At 41.5% G+C, this 17,318-nt stretch overlaps 1 protein-coding gene across 1 annotated transcript in view; it reads right to left on the reverse strand.

The window, feature by feature from the left end:
* RBPMS (RNA binding protein, mRNA processing factor) overlaps positions 1 to 15,420 on the reverse strand; it is a 200,654-nt gene extending 185,234 nt beyond the window's left edge. Inside the window, exon 1 of the mRNA XM_007942693.2 lies at positions 15,355 to 15,420. Within this exon, the coding sequence (XP_007940884.1) occupies positions 15,355 to 15,420 (66 nt within the window). The remainder of the gene's footprint in view (positions 1 to 15,354) is intronic.
* Between the last annotated feature and the right edge of the window lie 1,898 nt (positions 15,421 to 17,318).

Here is a 17,318-nt window from a genome sequence, read left to right on the forward strand (position 1 = left end):
AGGATTGCCCAACCTTCCTTCCGAGGAGGAGTGGCTGGTGGGTTTGAACCGCCAGCCTCCTAGTTAGCAGTCAAGTGCCTTAGGCACTATGCTACCAGAACTCCCTGCTAACGTATAGGGCTGAATATTAGGTATTTATGGCAGGAATATGGTTGCAATCTCAAATTGGAAAATACAATGATTTTAGTAGCTTCCTCATTAAGTCTGTGGATAGCTTTCAGAGAACATTTTATTTGAATAAGTAGGAAGACCCAGGTCAAATTTTTGGGTTCCTGTGCCATCATCACTTACATAGACAAATATCCAATCCAAGCTTTACCTGCTCTGACTTCATCACCATATGAGGAAAAATAAAACTTTTTCGCTGACTTCAGAATAAGCTCACACCAAAAGGCTTTCTGTCTAATCATGACAACAACAGAAAAAAGAGCCATTTTCATGTTGGTCAAAAAGGCCTGTAGGGTGTTTTGGAAAACAGATGTGGAGACAGTTAATGGTTAAAACTGTAATTTAATAATGTATATTCGCCCAAATCAGAAACTCACAATATTCCAAAGCCCAACAGTACTTTGAGTCTTTGCTCTCACCCCACTGATTTTTGTTTTTGTTTTTAAGATAGAGTCAGCAGGCTGGGTGCACTATGACCAAATGGCAACAGATGCTAGACTTGCAAAGGGCAAGACACTTCCCTTTGATCATCCAAGAACATGGAGAGAATGAACAAACATTCCTGATCGGACATTTTCACTTTGAGTGAGCGCTTACCAGTAGTTCCATGAATTTGGAGAACTACAGAAAAAGCAACTCCTGCTACCAATAAAATTAGATACCCTATGTTCCTGAATCCATCGAAACCACAAACAAACCTGTGTAAAGCATCCCAGTTGTGAATGTTTATTCTTGTACACCATGCTTGGAAAGCTGATGCATAAGCAGTTCCCAATGCAAAGAATTTTAGTGCTATTACTGTGCCTCTGGGCAGTGCAGAGTTGTAAGGAGCTCAAACTTAGGGCAAGTGGATCATGACTGGTAGTTTCATCCTTTCTTTTTAAAAATGCATGATCCTAACATAGGTAATAACAGGAAAAAATTGATACTTTAAAAATCAAAAACAAATGCCAAATGTATACCATATAAGATCCTCCAAATGGATATCAATAAATATTTACATATTCATAAATGAACTTATTACAGTATTAGCTTGCCTCAAATCAGAGGTTTAAAAAATTTATTGAGAAAATGAGGAAAAACCTACCAACACTACAGACATTAGAAGTTTCAATGAGAATATTCTTCCCTGTAAACTTTGGAACTTACGCTTATCTCATATCCTTTGAACAATATATCCTTCTCTTCCTATTTAAAATACACAATCTTCCAAAACAATATACAAACAAAATTCTTTCATAATGGGATCTGAGTGGCAGCTTTAATCTTATCTCTGCAATTCAGTTAAATACCTGGTGCTGTGGAGTTAAGTAAACCAAGCCTCACCAACACACCACTCAAAGAAAAAAAAACAACTAAACCAGTTGCCTCGGTGGATTCCCACTCACTGCACCCCCAACATAGGAACCCTAAACATATCACCCTATATTTCTCAAATACAGTTACAATACGAAGCCTAAAAATAGTGGTGTAACCTTTTATTTTTTCTTTCAAAAGATGTCTGTCATTTTTAAGTGCTCTGAAAATTAAGTAAATCACAAAATCATTTTCAGCAAAATGTGTTTCTAATTATTAGTAATAAGATTTATATTCCTGGTAAAAATGGTGTGCCCCGAAGGGCAGAAGTCCAGGTTGCAAGTCAGCAAGAATCTGTAGACGCAAAACAATTTTGTTAAGACACAACTACTTCTCAAGCAATGGAAATGGGATCCTGACGTACAGCACTGATTTAATGGTCACTTTGACACTACAAGGGGCCACGTTCTCAAGCAGGCCCAGCTTTCTAGCACAGCAATGATTACAATCCTTTCCTGTGTCAGTCAAGAGACAGAAGTCACTACCTATTATTATTGGGTCATCAGCTTAGATTTAGAAAAATGAAGACCGTAGTTAAAGTATCACTTCAAAACTTCAATTTCTTTACAGAGTATATGTTAGCAAATTACAGCAACTCAACTTTTACTTTGGATAAATACCAAAACTCAAACTCACTGCAATGAAGTCAATTCCTAGTCACAGTGACTCTATAGGACAAAGCAGAACTGTCTCATAAGGTTCCTTAGGCTGTAAACCTTTACTGAAGCAAACTACCGAGCTTTAGGTAAGTAGCCAAGCACTCTGATCCTTGTGCCACCAGGGCTCCTTATGGATAAACAGATCATACAAAATCTCTTTCTCATGCTTTTCCTACTCTATACTTATTTCCAAGCGTTGCTGGTGATGGGCTTTTTCAAGCAAAAGCTGAAAGCTCAGGTAATGCTGAATGCCACACTGGGTATAATTTTGCCCAACCTGGTGCTACTAAGAACCTCAGCCCTTCTTGTAAACTTTCAGGATCACACAGAGGGTACCACCGCCCACTTAAGACACTAGGGAGGGTGCGTACCCAAGGAATCAGCTCCTTCCTCTCCACCCCCTTAAGAATGGCTAAACCAGAAATTCATTTCCTAGCTCTGGTTTTCTGCATAACCCCTCCCCAAAACACAAAGACTCAGGATGAGCCTTAAAGAGTCCTTTTGTTTAGAGAGGGTCATTTCCTGCCGCTAGCTTACACCCAGAAACTCCCACCCATTTCAAGCAGAGGCATTCATTTTCTCAGTAATTAACCCCCCCCCCAAAAAAAAAAAAAACTTCAGGTATGAAAACCAGGCTTAAGAAAATATTTTCAAATACAGAAAGGAGTTTCCAAAGCGTAGTGCTTCACTAATTTTTCATTTCCTTAAAATAATAAATATTTTAACAAACTAAACAGGCAAGGTCTGGTGTTTTCATTTAAAAGGCTTTTAAAACCATTCCCCCAAACAGCCTATCCCTGACCCTGATCTATCTTGGCATGCAACCACAGTCTTCAGTATAACAATGGAGAAATTAAAAGTGGGTTGAAGTGAAAAAAGCAGAGTTAAGGTTCTTCTAATGCGCACCAGGCAATGTCTGTCCAATCTCTACATTTTAGTTAAGGAAACAAAGACTTAAATAACAAACAGCTTAAGTAACTTGTCTAAGGTCCCAGAGATAATAAGAAAAAAGGAACTGAAAGGTACTGATGATTTAGTTAAGAACTGATTTACATAAGGATCTATATACTATGGTTTGGTTCTAAGACTATCAGACAGTGGATGACGGTAGAGTTTAAAAAGTTTGCTCAAGGTCAAGTATTGTTGTTGTTATGTGCCATCCAGTCGGACCCGACTCATAGCCACCCCTCCTTGGGTTTCCGAGGCAGTATCAGGATGTGTTATTCTTAGGTCAAGTAGGCTCCCACTCAACAACAGAATAAATACTGCCAGTCCTGCATCCTGCACCATCCTTTCAATCGCAGCTAGGCTTGATCCCATTGCTTGATCCCACTGTGCCTAGCCATATCTCGTTTAGCCTTCCTTTTTCACTGACCCTCTACTTTACCAAGCATTAGGACACAAATACCATAAATAAGGATAATCCAATGGTCTGAATTTTCATTACTGCATTAGTCTGCTCAATTAGCAGGTGGTTTGCCAGTCTCATGTCCAAAGTAACAAGGACTTACATTTCTTTCATCAAATCATCTGTTCTGCTTTACAATGAATAAAAACAGCTCCTGAGTCCGAGAGGCTGACAAAAGCAAAACCAAACTCACTGCCATTAAGTGGATTCTGACTCAGACTCAGAGAGCTCCCATTGGGTTTCCAAGTCAGTAAATCTTTACAGAAGCAGATTGCTCCATCTTCCTTCTGCAGAGGTGGCTGGTGGGTTGAGAACCACTGACCTTCTGGTTAGCAGCCAAATGCTTTATCTACTATGCCACCAGAGCTCCTTAGTGGGCATAAAATGTGGCTGTGGATACCTCTGAAAGGGTTCACAAAGCACAGATTAGATGCTGCCTCATAGCTGCACATACAGGAAGTTGAAGTTTGGATTCATCCAGCTAAAGCTCACATTATCCTGAGCTACATACCTTTTTACCTTGTTGGTAGAAGAGCAGACACAGTGATTTTTTGGCTATGCTCAATCTCCACACCATCAGCCTGGATTACTAACATAAACCCTTGAAACCCAACAGTTAACAACTGCAAAGCAAGAATCGAACTCATGACATACTTCATCTTGCCTTGCTTTTACTTACACATTTGTCAACTCCTTACCAGGCCCATGTTTCATTCCTGGTTCTCTGGACACTCTAAATGGACAAAGGGGAGGATTCCTTTACACATGGAAAAATTGCTACATACTCCCAACAAAGGGTCTATCATCCACCCTCCAAACAAAATTTCTCATTTAAAACGATGTGAGATGGGGGGGGGGGGGTTAGGTATGAGATGATAACTGTAGTTTCTGATATAATTAAGTGGGGAAGGGGGTAAGGATCCAGAAATGAACAGATAGCAGTAATTAAAATTTAAACTAAAAAATGCTGAAAGATTTATGACAATGTGGTACACTGTGCAGGCTTCAGGGTTTGGCAGGCTGGTTTGCAGTCCAGTTGTTAACAGGCTGGTTTGCAGTCCAGTTGTTTAACAAACGTATTGAGCGGTTCCAGGCATTGTTCTAGGAATTGGGGGGTGGCAGTATTAAATAATACAAAGGTACCTGATGGCATGGAGCTACATTCCAGGGGTGCAAGATAAATTTTAAATAGCAAAATAGGCACACAAGGTAATGTCAGTAAGAAAGAAAGACTGCCTGGAAAATAAGAGGCATGGTAATGCCTAAGGCACTTGACTGCTAACCAGAAGGCTGGTGGTTCAAACCCACCAGCCACTCCTTGGAAGGAAGGTTGGGCAATCTACTCCCATAGTGATACCACCTCAGAAACCCAAGGAAGGGTCCCTATGAATCAGTCCGACTGGACAGCACATAACAACAACAACAATTGTGGTCGGGAATGTGAGGCTACTTTAAACTTGGAGATCAAAGCCCTCAGAGGGTGACATCTGAACTGAGATCTGAATGAGTGACAACAATGAGTCTGCCATGTAAACATCTGGATAGGGTTTTCCAGGCAGAAGGAACAGCAAGCATAAAGGCCCTGAGGCAGGGACAAGTTTGTCAAGTTTTAACTACCTTCTTAAAGCCCAAGTAGCTGAAGTATAATGAATGAGGCTGTAACTTGTGGCATATGAGGTCAGAGAGATGAGCAGGGACAAAGTCACGTGAACCTTATGCAGCACCGGAGAATTTTAAGCTCCCACGCACCAGCTGTAAAACCTCACACAAATCTCTCAGAACTTGTTTTCTTAGCCCCAAAGCTGGGATGGTGACCCTTCATTTTCTTGTTAACAATGTTAAAAGCACAAACTAGATAGATGTTGTTCAAAAAAAATACTAGGTAAATTAATTGAATTAATATGCAAAATCCCTAAATGCTTTTGTAAGTTTGATTATACGTGGATTTGCACCTGATCTTCAATGCTCCCTCCAATTTTCTTATACCTATTATTAAAAGAAGTAAAATTAAAAAAGAAATTATTGCAACAAAAATGTTCTCTGCGTTAGCTCCAACAATTCTTTTGCTCATTTTTGGGAAAATGCTTGGAGGTCCTGGAAAAGAGAAATTAGACTTCAATGAGTGGAGAGGGAAGAAGGCAGAATCCGAGCACTGAATGGTTTGGCCTAAGCAGCGGCTGACTGAATTCCAGCACTCCATCGGTTTTCTTGTTCCTGCTATTCTGGTAACCAAGGTCCTGAGGTGCAGCAATTACCAACCGTTTCAGTACCCAGGCACCCGGCATCCTGGGGCAGGCACAGAACGGAAGTGCACGTCCCTGCCCCCCAATCACATCCTGCCGGCTTGGAGGGATACAGTATTTAAAAACAGATGCCTCTTAGGAAATTCACACATTTTAAGTCCTGTAGCTCACACATGCTGAGTAAAGTAATTACACTTTTGTAGCACTTCCCCTCCAAGCACAAAGGAAACTCTGGTACTTCGGTAATAAGATAGCACTCTGTCCTGCACCTTCTCCCAGGAGGACTTAACTACATCCATCTTATAGGTAAGCATAAGAGGAATTTTCACAGAACAGGATCCCAGGCATTCACCAAGTTTTGTTTTGTTTGTTTTTTTTTTAAATCTTCAGGATTCCTCGTAGACTAGCCAGAGTATCTATCCAGTGGCACACGAATTCGAGAAAATCAGAGGAACGTCATTAAAAATCAACTCCAGAGAAATAAAAATTAAGTAAAGTAAGTTGATCTTGAACTTATTTTTATGAGTTGGTGAGATCCACCTTAATTTTGAGGCTCCCAGATTTCTCATACCTTAGCTGAAACCTAGCGGCTAAGCAGGATTGAGCTGGGCCACCTAGGCATTCTCTTTGCATTTTACATTTGTGTAACAATACTGTATTACAGCCTGGAATTTGGGTCTACCTTCTCTGTGTGATTGGCATTTATTACTCCCATTTCCTTTTTTAGCATTCTACATAACATGCATCATAATAGTTGCAGCTGGGTTAAAACCTACAGAAATACAAATACAAGTTGTTGTTTTCTGCTTTTTAAAGTTCCGTTTAACTACTTTTCTGGGCAGAAAAAGGTAGAAACCTTCAGGAAAGCATGGATTGAATAAATTGAAGTTACGACTAACGAACAGATGACTTTGGGCTGCTGACCACAGGCTCAGCCTATTCTATTTCCCTCCAAAAATGTCACAAAAGAACAAAGCAACTTGGAGAATTTTTTTCTTATAAAAGCACTCAAAGATAAGATCAGCCTCTTCAGATCTACCACCTTTACTTCCCTAGCCCAACTACAGATTTTATGGTAGTTTAAGCTCCCTTTTTTAGGCACAAAATTAGGAAAAGTAAAAACCTGATGTGAAAAGAAAATTGGTAATGTGAAAGCCTGAGAACTGCTTTTCACAGTTTCATGGAAAACAATTTCCTGAGATTTGATGAGAGCAAGAAAGTACATGAGGAGAATCCTATATATCTATATTTTTCTAAGTTTTTCCCCTCAGGTTTTCAAATTGATGAGTGTATCCAAAAAAAAAAAAAAAAAAAGTAAAACTAAGCAGATTGTAGATATACATTTTTATAAGTAGAGTGCTTTTAAAAAATGTTTTTTTTTTCCTTGAGAATTTCCAATTCTCCCTCTCTTTCCAAACAATTTTTTCCAATGCTTTAAATTTAAGTAAACTCTGGTTTCCTCTAAGAACTAACGTCCCATGCCTCTCTTCAACTTCAGGCACTCTCATTCTTATCTCCCACATTTCAACTGCCAAGTATATAGTCTTTAATTGTTAAGAAAAATATAAATGTATTCAAGATCATAACTCCCCTCTGTATCAATTTCTAATTGCCTCTTTCCCCTATCAACCTCTTCATTTCCTATTTGTACAAATGTAACCACCATTTAGCTAGTCATCCAAAGGAGAGACCCTGAGAGGTTTATGATGACTCATAGTGCCCTCATCTGCACACCTAACAATCATCAAGGCCCCTGCACACCTCCTGAGTCTTCCTCTCAGTCACCACTGCCACTTTAAACCCAGGATTCTTATAGTAGTAACCTCAATGATCTTTCTTTTCAACTTTTCCAAAACCTTCTATATTCCCTTTTCAACTGGAACTTCCCAGAATGCTCTGTCTCTGTTGGACAACCATTCCAGCTCCCCATCACAGGGCAGCCAACATCCCCCAGTACAGAATACAAGCTCTTCCAACATCTCAATGACCCTGCCTCGCTCCTCCAGTTTCATCCTTACTTCCTCTCCTTTCCTACCATGCCAGGCTGCCTTTCCCAAAAGTGTCCTTTTAAAAGCTCTGTATGTTCATATAGGCATCCCTGGGTGATGCACAGTTAACATGCTCAAAGGTTCAAGTCCACCCAGAGGCTCCCAGGAAGAAAGGCCTGGCAACCCACTACCAAAAAAATCAGCACTAAAAATCCCGTGGGGTGCAATTCTTTTCTCACACATACGGGGTATCCATGAATCAGAATCAACTGTCTATGGCAGGTGGTTTTTAATACTCCTATAGGGCTGATTCCTTTGTCTGGCACAGCTTTTCTCCCCACTGTCACAACCCTTTCCTAAGCTGACAAGTTTCATTGAGACTTAGCTCAAATGTCACCTCTTCTTTAAAGTTTTCTCTGACACAGCTCTATCACCCTCTCCTCAGAGAGCTGGCTGTGTTCCCAAATCAAACAACCATCTCAACTTTTAACACACTCTTTATTATACTTGTTTGTTTACACAGGGTCATCACCATGAAACTGTGAGCAACTGAAGGACAGAAACTGCCTCTCATTGATCTTGGCACCCCCAGAATCTACACGAGTGTACGGTTATTTAACTTCTCAGAGCCTCAGCAGCTTCCAGATAAAAGCTTGCTGTATGGATTAAATAAGATCACACCTGTAAAGTGCTTGGCCAATACCTGGCACATAGTAAATACTCAATAAAAGTTAGTGATTATTACTTCAGTAAATGAATAAAAAGATTTCTTTCTGTGTTTTCTTTTTTCTATCAGCAAAATTCACAAACTAGGCATTTTATTCAGATAAACTCAAACAGTACCCTTTGTCCAGTATTCAATCAGTTTCAAGTTCCAGATAATGTCAAGTAATGTCCCTACACCTAACACTTCCCCCACCACCACCACCACCACAAACACACAGAATGCACTGAAATTGTTTCAAATATTCCTCCAGTGCACCTTAAAGATGGGGATGTGAGTGTGAGAAGGTATACCTGAGTCAAATGAACTCATCCCTGTCAGGGTTGTGGTGCTCCAACAACCTCATTTCATCGTTAGCTTCAATTTAACACCTGGTCTCAGGTAGCCTCAAGCCCACTGAGCTAGACAGCCACTTTTGCTACAGCTATTAAGGTTCATTCTCCTCATTCCTCCCAAAGTTTTTCCTTTGACCAAAGCAAGCACTGTTTGAGAGGAACATTTGCATTCCCTTTCCCCTACCCCCAGGCAGACACTAAGGTGCCAAATGAAACTGAACACAAACATTCCAGAGTGGCTGTCACACAGAGCAGGCTTGTTTGGGAACACAGGGAGCTCCGTGCTCTTCCACCTAAGCAAGGCTACCAGAAGCCCACATCAAAGAGGTCAAATCAAACTCTTTTAATGGTGAAAACTCTCAACTGTACCTTGGAATGAGCAGTCAGTGCTACATAGATAGTGACTGCCTGATACCTGTGCCCACCTGTGCACTCAAAGGGAGGATAAGGAAGGGCAGAAGGAGATAATGATCCCACTGGTCCATCCATGACTTCTCAGAATCCTTAGTGGCCAAGAGACCCTCAATATTAAACAAGTGGCTGCTTCTGAACAGCTTACCTACACAAAGCCAACCTCATTAATAAGGAAGAGACTATAAATTACGTATTTATAAAGAATTACACATGTACATATGTGTAAGTGTATGTGTACATACACACATAAAATACCAACTTACCTGGTGGTGAGGTAGTGTGTTTGGTTAGGTATGATTGCTAGGAATATTGTAATAAGACAACCCAAATCTTAAAAAAAAAAAAAAACAACTCTATTAAAGACAGCAACAATCCAGGAGAGAACAGAGGTATCTCAGAAATAGACATAATAGAAAGTAACTACTACTCGAATTCTGAGGAAATTAAATCACTTTAGGATGGAGTACTCAGGTAAGGGCATCCTTCAAAATATAGGCTAAAACGTGAATCCTGCCTTGAAAGCAGCTCAGGCTGTATCAAGAGAATAAAAGAGGCTGAAAGCCATTGAATACCTGCCTGCGAAAGCAAATGGTTGGCAGTGTAGAGGTACATTACAGCAGCCTTGAAAGCCAAACCTGGACTTTATTTGGTGGAGAACCAAGTAGTGCTGAAGGATTTAGGGCATCAGAGGATCCACAGGGTCCGGATGAATGGACAAAGGTATCAGAACAGGGAAAGCAGCTACAGAACACCAAAATGATCCAGGATAAAGAAACGATGAAGATACTCATTATGAAGAAAGGCTGCTAGAAACAGGAGGCCAGACTCCTGTGGCAAGGCTTGTGAGCAAAACTGAATATGATCAACCTAATGGTTTTGTGACACCTACAGATATCCTCTGGTAGCATAGTGCCTAAGGCACTTGACTGCTAACCAGAAGGCTGGCAGTTCAAACCCACCAGCCACTCCTCAGAAGGAAGGTTGGGCAATCTACTTCCGTACTGATACTGCCTCGGAAACCCAAGGAGGGATCGCTATGAGTCAGGGCCAACTCCACGGTATATAACAACAACAACAGATATCCCAAGGGAATTTAATGAAATCTCCAAAGCAGAGAGACATTCAATTAATTTTGTTCACATGCTCATTTTAGAGAACACAGAAAAGTATCAGAAAGTAAATAACAACCACCTGTAATCCAATCAGATTTTTGTTAATATTTGGTTGTATATTTATTTATTTATTTACCTTTATATATTTATTTAACAAATTGGTATCATACAATATAAAATTTTTTTAATCTCTTTTCATTTAATGCTATAAAGTATCACATATATAGTATATAAGCCAGTTGTCATGAAGTTGTCAGAGTAGAACTGCTCCATAGGGTTTTTAATGGCTGATTTTTCGGAAGCATATCAGAGGCTCTGGGGACCCTGTGGGAGGATGAGAACCTCCAACCTTTCTGTTATCAGCAGATCGTGTTAACCATTTGTACCACCCAGGGACTCTACATAATCTATACAGAAAATTATATAATGAGAATTATCCCTTCAATTAAAATATAGTCTTGAAAAACATAACTTTCAATGGCTGCATAATATTCTCTTTCAGGAAAACTATCCCATGATTTACCTATTACCTTACATTGGACATACAGATTCTTGGTAAGTATTCACTAAGTAACTGTGTAACAATAATTCTAATAAATAAATCTCTAGGTATGCTTCCTATTTTCTTAGAGTAAAAAAACAAACAAAAAAAATATAGCGACCCCTCCTTGGGGTTCCAAGGCGGTATTGCCACAGAAGTAGATTGCCCAGTCTTCCTTCCAAGGATTGAACCACCAGCCTTGGGGTTAGCAGTCAAATGCCTTAGGCACTATACCACCAGTGCTCCCTTTCCTTAGGGTAAATTCCTAAAAATAAAGTTACTGAATCAAAGGGCACAAACACATTTTGATATATAATGCCAAAGTCTTTCATCTCTGAACATTTTTACCCTAAACACAAAAATTAATATGAACCTTCACAAATCATATGAAAGCATCTCCACGAAGAGTCTATACCCAATCCAAACTACCCATCTAAAAAACAAATGTCACTGGAAAAAAGGGGATGGCATGTGCCCATAAGGGTACATCAAAGAAAATCTAAAACCACCAGTGGAAAAATGACTCAGAATGTATGCCACACTGGCAGTGGACTTACAGCATCATTTCACTATGAGGTCACTATATTTTCATCCAAAACACTGTCACCAAATTCTATTCTATGACTGAAATATAAGTTTATTGTGTGAGATTTGATTTGGAATAAGAGAGACTCCCAACGTGATTAAACTGCTTAAGACTGCCCTGTACTTTCCCAAAGCCATAATGTAGATTAATCTTAATGCTCAGTGTTAGGTACCATATCAAACTGACATGGTACCCCTTCTCTGTGCCAGTTATAAGAAACAATTTTCTTTATGACCCCAATATTTTGGCAAAATTACTATGCACTTGAAAAAGAAGGAATGCAAAGTAACAATTTTTATCAACCTCTGAAGAATTGCCTTTACATGATTTCTGCCCAACATCTGCCAAACATCTTTTCGATCAATAGTCCAACAGTGCCAAGTTTTTTGCTGTTTTAGTTTTATTTTAAGCACAAGTCAGTTCAGTCAAAGCAATTTAAGGAAAATTACTCTATTTAACACTAGTGCCGCAACATAATAAAATGCCTTTTAAAAATGATTTGTAATCTGCCGGAAAAGTACCCCATGACATGGATAAAATAAAAAATAAAACCAAATTACATATATATCCACTTGTCACAAAAGAAATTGCTATTTGAAAATTCAGCAACCAACCAATAAATTATTTCTTTCCACTATAAGACAGAAAAGATTTTGGTAAATTTGAATATATTGAAAGTTAGGGTAAATGGTTAGATAAGATTTAACTGACTGTGTAACTTACATACTTATTTGTACTCAAGTCTGATCAAGTGCAAATTGCCAAAGGTGTTTTAAGAAAATATTATATGGAGCAAAATTAGAGGTAAATCCTAGGAATTACTTTTTTTGTAAAATGATGTAAAAAAAATTATCTAATGCCCTATACATACAACTAGCCTTATAAATATGAGATTCCAGTAAGATCTCAACACCTAGTTTTTCTTTATAAGGACAACTTATATAAGAATACATATACTAGAAACCAGAAAGCCAGGTGTATTATCTCTCTTACACAGTCACCTAGCCAAAACTTCAAACTATTTTCCTCAAAGTTTTAAATGCTATCCAAAGCATAAGTACATGTCCTTCCCAAGCTTCTGAAAACTTCCAACCCTAAAAAGTTGCAAAATTTATCCTAAATCCTACTCTATTCATTATATGCAGTTGGAACTAAATAAGTGTTTCAGCATCATTGCGGCTTCAGAGGTGAGCATTAAACACTCTCAACAGGGCTAAAGTACACAATGATACAAGGAGTTCATTTAAAAGAAAACAGAGAAGAAAATCAAACCACTCTGACGACCTCTGAAATAAACTCTTTTGACGATTAGACTCACAAGTCAGTCCAATGGCCATGAGAAACTACAACAAAACACATTTTTCCTCTCTTGTATTATACATACATTTTATATGTGTGTGCTCTATTTACTGAAGTCCTTTGCCAAGGCTTTTAAATGTGTTTGAGAGGAAACCGCTGATCCACTGTGTGGGAAGGGAAAGGGCTCAATGTGGTGGTTATGTTTAATGTAGAGCACATTAACGGGACCCACCAAATACCATATTTCTTTTACTTGAGGCTTTCAGGGTTAGAGGAAAAAGAGGTTAGGAGTCTTCTCAAATGAAACAAAAATCAAAAAAAAAAAAAAGGAAACTGAGGCAAAATTATCTGGATAATCAGGACAATTATTTTCTTTTCCTTAATTTCTCATACATGTTTAACACCCCACATCTTGTACAACTTGAGTTCTGAATCCTGAGACTGTCCACATATTTTTAAAATAACAAGTGTTCTGCTAAACATACTGACAACTTTCTTAGAGCTACATGTCATTCCTACCTGAAAAGGAACACAGGGTAAGCAGGTGGCAGTGACTTTCTGAGGTTGCCTATGATTATTTTTGTATACAATCTCACACACATTAACAGTAAGGTCCCCAAGAACAGGGAAGGCAACACCTCAGTCCTGGAGGCAGCTGAGGAGGGTCCAGCAGAAAAACATGATTTTGTGTAATTTTATTAAGTGGGTTATGGTTTTAGAACACTCAAACCTCTTTTGCAGTCTACCAAAAGCAAAAAATAATCTGGTTTGCCCAATTAACTTTTTCCCAGCTACAAATTTTCTCAATTGGGTGAACAGAGAAACATGGTTTTATACAATATATTTTTACCCCTAGAAGTAAACAGATTGCCAGAAGTTTCTGAAGCAATGATCTCTCAGTGTGTTAAGTGGCTTAGTTAAATATAGCAACCCCTAAAAAAACCAAACTTGTCACCATTTTTAAAATTTGACTTAAATGATAGGGAAAGTAACTTAAATATCAAAGCAGCTAGTAAGATTCCCAAAAAAAGTGGAACTTGCAATTCAAGTCTCCACTTCTTTGAAAAAAAGACTTGGCTTGCTATATAAAACAAGCACAAGAACAACACTTTTCAAAATAATAGTTTATCATAAAATAGTCAATTTCCTCATTTGAGAAGGCAATTTTCATCTTAACACAATTCACCTAGGTTGCACTATCATATGACTTAAGAATAAAATGCTGTATTTATTTTGCATCATTTTACATGGTCTTAGTTGTCTCCTCTACCTTCCCCACTTAAATAGCTTCCATTTAACAAACAGAAAATACGCAGTTAGTTTACATGCATTAATGAATTCCCCCAAGTTTGGTTTCACTATCTTAATTTGTTTGCACACACACACACAGTATCTCAGTAACAATCTCAGTTTCGGAACTGCTTTGAATCGGCTCACCACTGTGTTTACCTTATATATTTGGATGCAATACATATAAGAATGCTATAGAGGTCAGATCTAGATACATACTTTCTGGCATTTGCACACCCTCTCAAGTTCCTATTGGAATGTTTAAGAACTCAACTATGTAAGATCTTAAAAAGCTAGAGAAAAATACTGCTCCTTGGAGTCCAGATACTGTACCTCCAGGAACGGAGTTATTTAACATGATACCACAAACATCCTACATACAAACTTCTGAAAAGTTTTGACTCCCTCTCTACATTTACTCGATATCGTGCATCCACCACGGGAACGCTTCGCAGCCGGAAATTTATATCCTTACTATGGACACATCACATAAAAATGTATGTTTAGAAATCAAAGTGCTACTATAATAAAATAGCCTCGACAGTCATTTGGTGATCTGTTAAGTTTTTATCCCTTTATTCTGTTCCCCACATATGCATCGCCCCTAAATTTGCAAAAGCTAATAGCCCAGGTTAGGGGTCTTTGACTCATCAGAGAAGAATGCAGTTGATGAATTAAGCTATTAAACCAAAGTGCCTACGCTCGAAAAGATATTCACCACGAACTTTTAACACTGAAAGGGTCGGGGCAAGGGACAGAGGTATCTTGAACGAGAACTTGTCCCCGTGTTTCTTAAAACACACACCACAACTACCAATCCTAGACGCAGGACTCAATCCTGACCCTCTGGGTCCCAATAATCTAAGGTCACTCAGAAGAAACATCTAGATTCCTCTTCTAAAATCCCGTGCAAACAAAGCTAATCATTATACTTACAAAAGTCTCCGAAAAGTTCTCAAACTTACGCAACTTTAGGCACGCAGACGAGCGTGGACACACAAAAACACACTGCAAAGACACTCTACCAGGGCCGAATTTTGGGTTTGTGTCTAGGAGCAAGGGCAATGCCCAAGCTTTCGACTACGGCGCCCCTCTCCCCAGGCACTGACCGTCGTCCGGGGACCAGAGCCCGCACCCCGCTGCCTTCTCCCTCCCGGCCGCCGGCACTTTGGAGAAAACCGGCGGCTCCCGTTCCAGGTCGCACACAACGCCGCACCAAGCCATTCAGTACCTCTTCCTCCTGAAGGTTGGCCTCGTTCGGGGTGTTCTCCTTCTCGGCTTTGCTGCCGTTGTTCATCTTCCCGGTCCTTTCTCCCCGGGCGGGGCTGGGGCGCGGGGCTGGGCGAGGGCGCGCTCGCCCACTCTTCCCTTCCCGGGGCACCGGGACTCCCTCGGGTGGGGCGCCGCGGGCAGCGGAGGCTGGAGCTGGGGCAGCGGTGGCTCAGGCTCCCGCGGCGCGGCGCGGCGAGACTGCGGCGGCTGGCGACTCAGGAAGTGCGAGGGAGAGACCGGGCAGGGCAAGGGCAAGGGCGGACTGAGAAGGGAACGGAGACAATTGGGACCGGGGAGAGAGACCTGGAGAAGGCGGGCGGCCGCCAGGGAAGAAAGAAAGGAAGAAAAGATGGGGCTAGAGAGTTGGGGATGGAGCCGAGTTGGGGCTGGGGGCTCCCGCTGCCCGAGTCTAGCAGATGCTGGAGCGGGGGGAGCGAGAGATGCCCAGAGAAGAGGAGTTGGTCCGGGGCGGCGGGGCAAGGTTCGGCTGCGGCTGGGACCAGGAGAGCCGCGAGTGCGCGCTCCAGGCAGGCTCTGGGAAGTACGGGATCGAAGCAGCTCTCTTTCTCTCGCCTTCCTCCCTCCCCTCTCTCCTCCTTTCTCCTCCTCCTCCCTCCGCCCTTCCTGGACGTGGGCTGCGGGCTCCAGCCCTGAGGGACAGGACGGGAACTACGAAGCCCCCCGCGGGAGGAGGGGCTGCGCCGAGGGCGGCTGCCCCACTGCCGGATGGCGCGCGCCGGGGAGGGGCGGTGGGCCGCGGACGGAAGCAGCCGACCCAAACTCCAGACTTCGCGGTGGGTCCGAAGGCTAAGGCAGAAGGGGGGAGGGAAGGTCAGGTCCCCGGGTTCACCGGGCTCAAGTGGGCCCCGGCGTCAGAGCGGGGCCTGAGTTGCGAACTCGCGTGTCCGTGCGTGCGAGCTTGGAGAGGGGCTTCGGGGAAACAGGCCCTGTGAGTGTGGAGAACGGGAACTGGAATGTGCTAGTGTTGCTTGCTTGCTTTCTACGAGGGATTTGCACCCCTATCCCTGAGTCTACCCTCTTTTTACTACTGGTTTAGACACTTTTCTTCTCCTTAGAGCCAGCAATTTGAAATGGCCTGATGACACCCACGGGCAGCTTGCTGCGAACCGGCATTTTTCAATGCGCAACCTCAAACCCACCTCGAACTCTCAGTCCACGGAAGAATCCTCTCCAGCCTTCCTGCACTGGCGGTTGCTCTGTGCTTCTCGTGGCCCTTGTTCATACCTCTCATAGCCCTTATCAGACTGTTCTAGAATTATTTGTTTACCTAGCCGTTTTCCTCACTCTTCCCAGAGATCTGTCCTAGAAGACAAAGACCATGCCCTGTTTATCTTTTAATCCCACGGCTGTGTAAATACACTACCTGGTATATAGTAGGCACTTAATACATATTTGTTGGCTAAGTGAATATTCCTTACTGTAAGCACAACTTGAGATCAATGCAGATGATCTTCAAAGGGCTTAGAGCACACAGAAAGAAAAAGAGGGCTCAGGCATTCTGGGAGGTGAGCCCTCACATTGTGGCTGCACCAACCTTGAAAGGACTGCGCGGCTTCTTTTTCCTCTTCGGTGAGACAGAAATACCTTTGACTGCTAACCAGAAGGCTGGTGGTTCAAACCCACCAGCCACTCCTTGGAAGGAAGATTGGGCAATCTACTTCCCTAGAGATACTCACTGCTGTGGAGTCAGTTCCAATTCATAGTGACCCCTCCTTGGGTTTCCGAGGAGGTATCTCTACGGAAGTAGATTGCCCAACCTTCCTTCCAAGGAGTGGCTGGTGGGTGAACCGCCAGCCTTCTGGTTAGCAGTCAAGTGCCTTAGGCACTATGCCACCAGAGCTTCCACTGTCTCTGTCTCGGAAACCCAAGGAGGGATCACTACCAGACGGATTGACTTGACTG

Source organism: Orycteropus afer, unplaced genomic scaffold (genome assembly GCF_000298275.1).
Source record: "Orycteropus afer afer isolate SDZICR_OR568_19922 unplaced genomic scaffold, OryAfe1.0 scaffold00095, whole genome shotgun sequence".
Lineage (NCBI taxonomy): Eukaryota > Metazoa > Chordata > Mammalia > Tubulidentata > Orycteropodidae > Orycteropus > Orycteropus afer.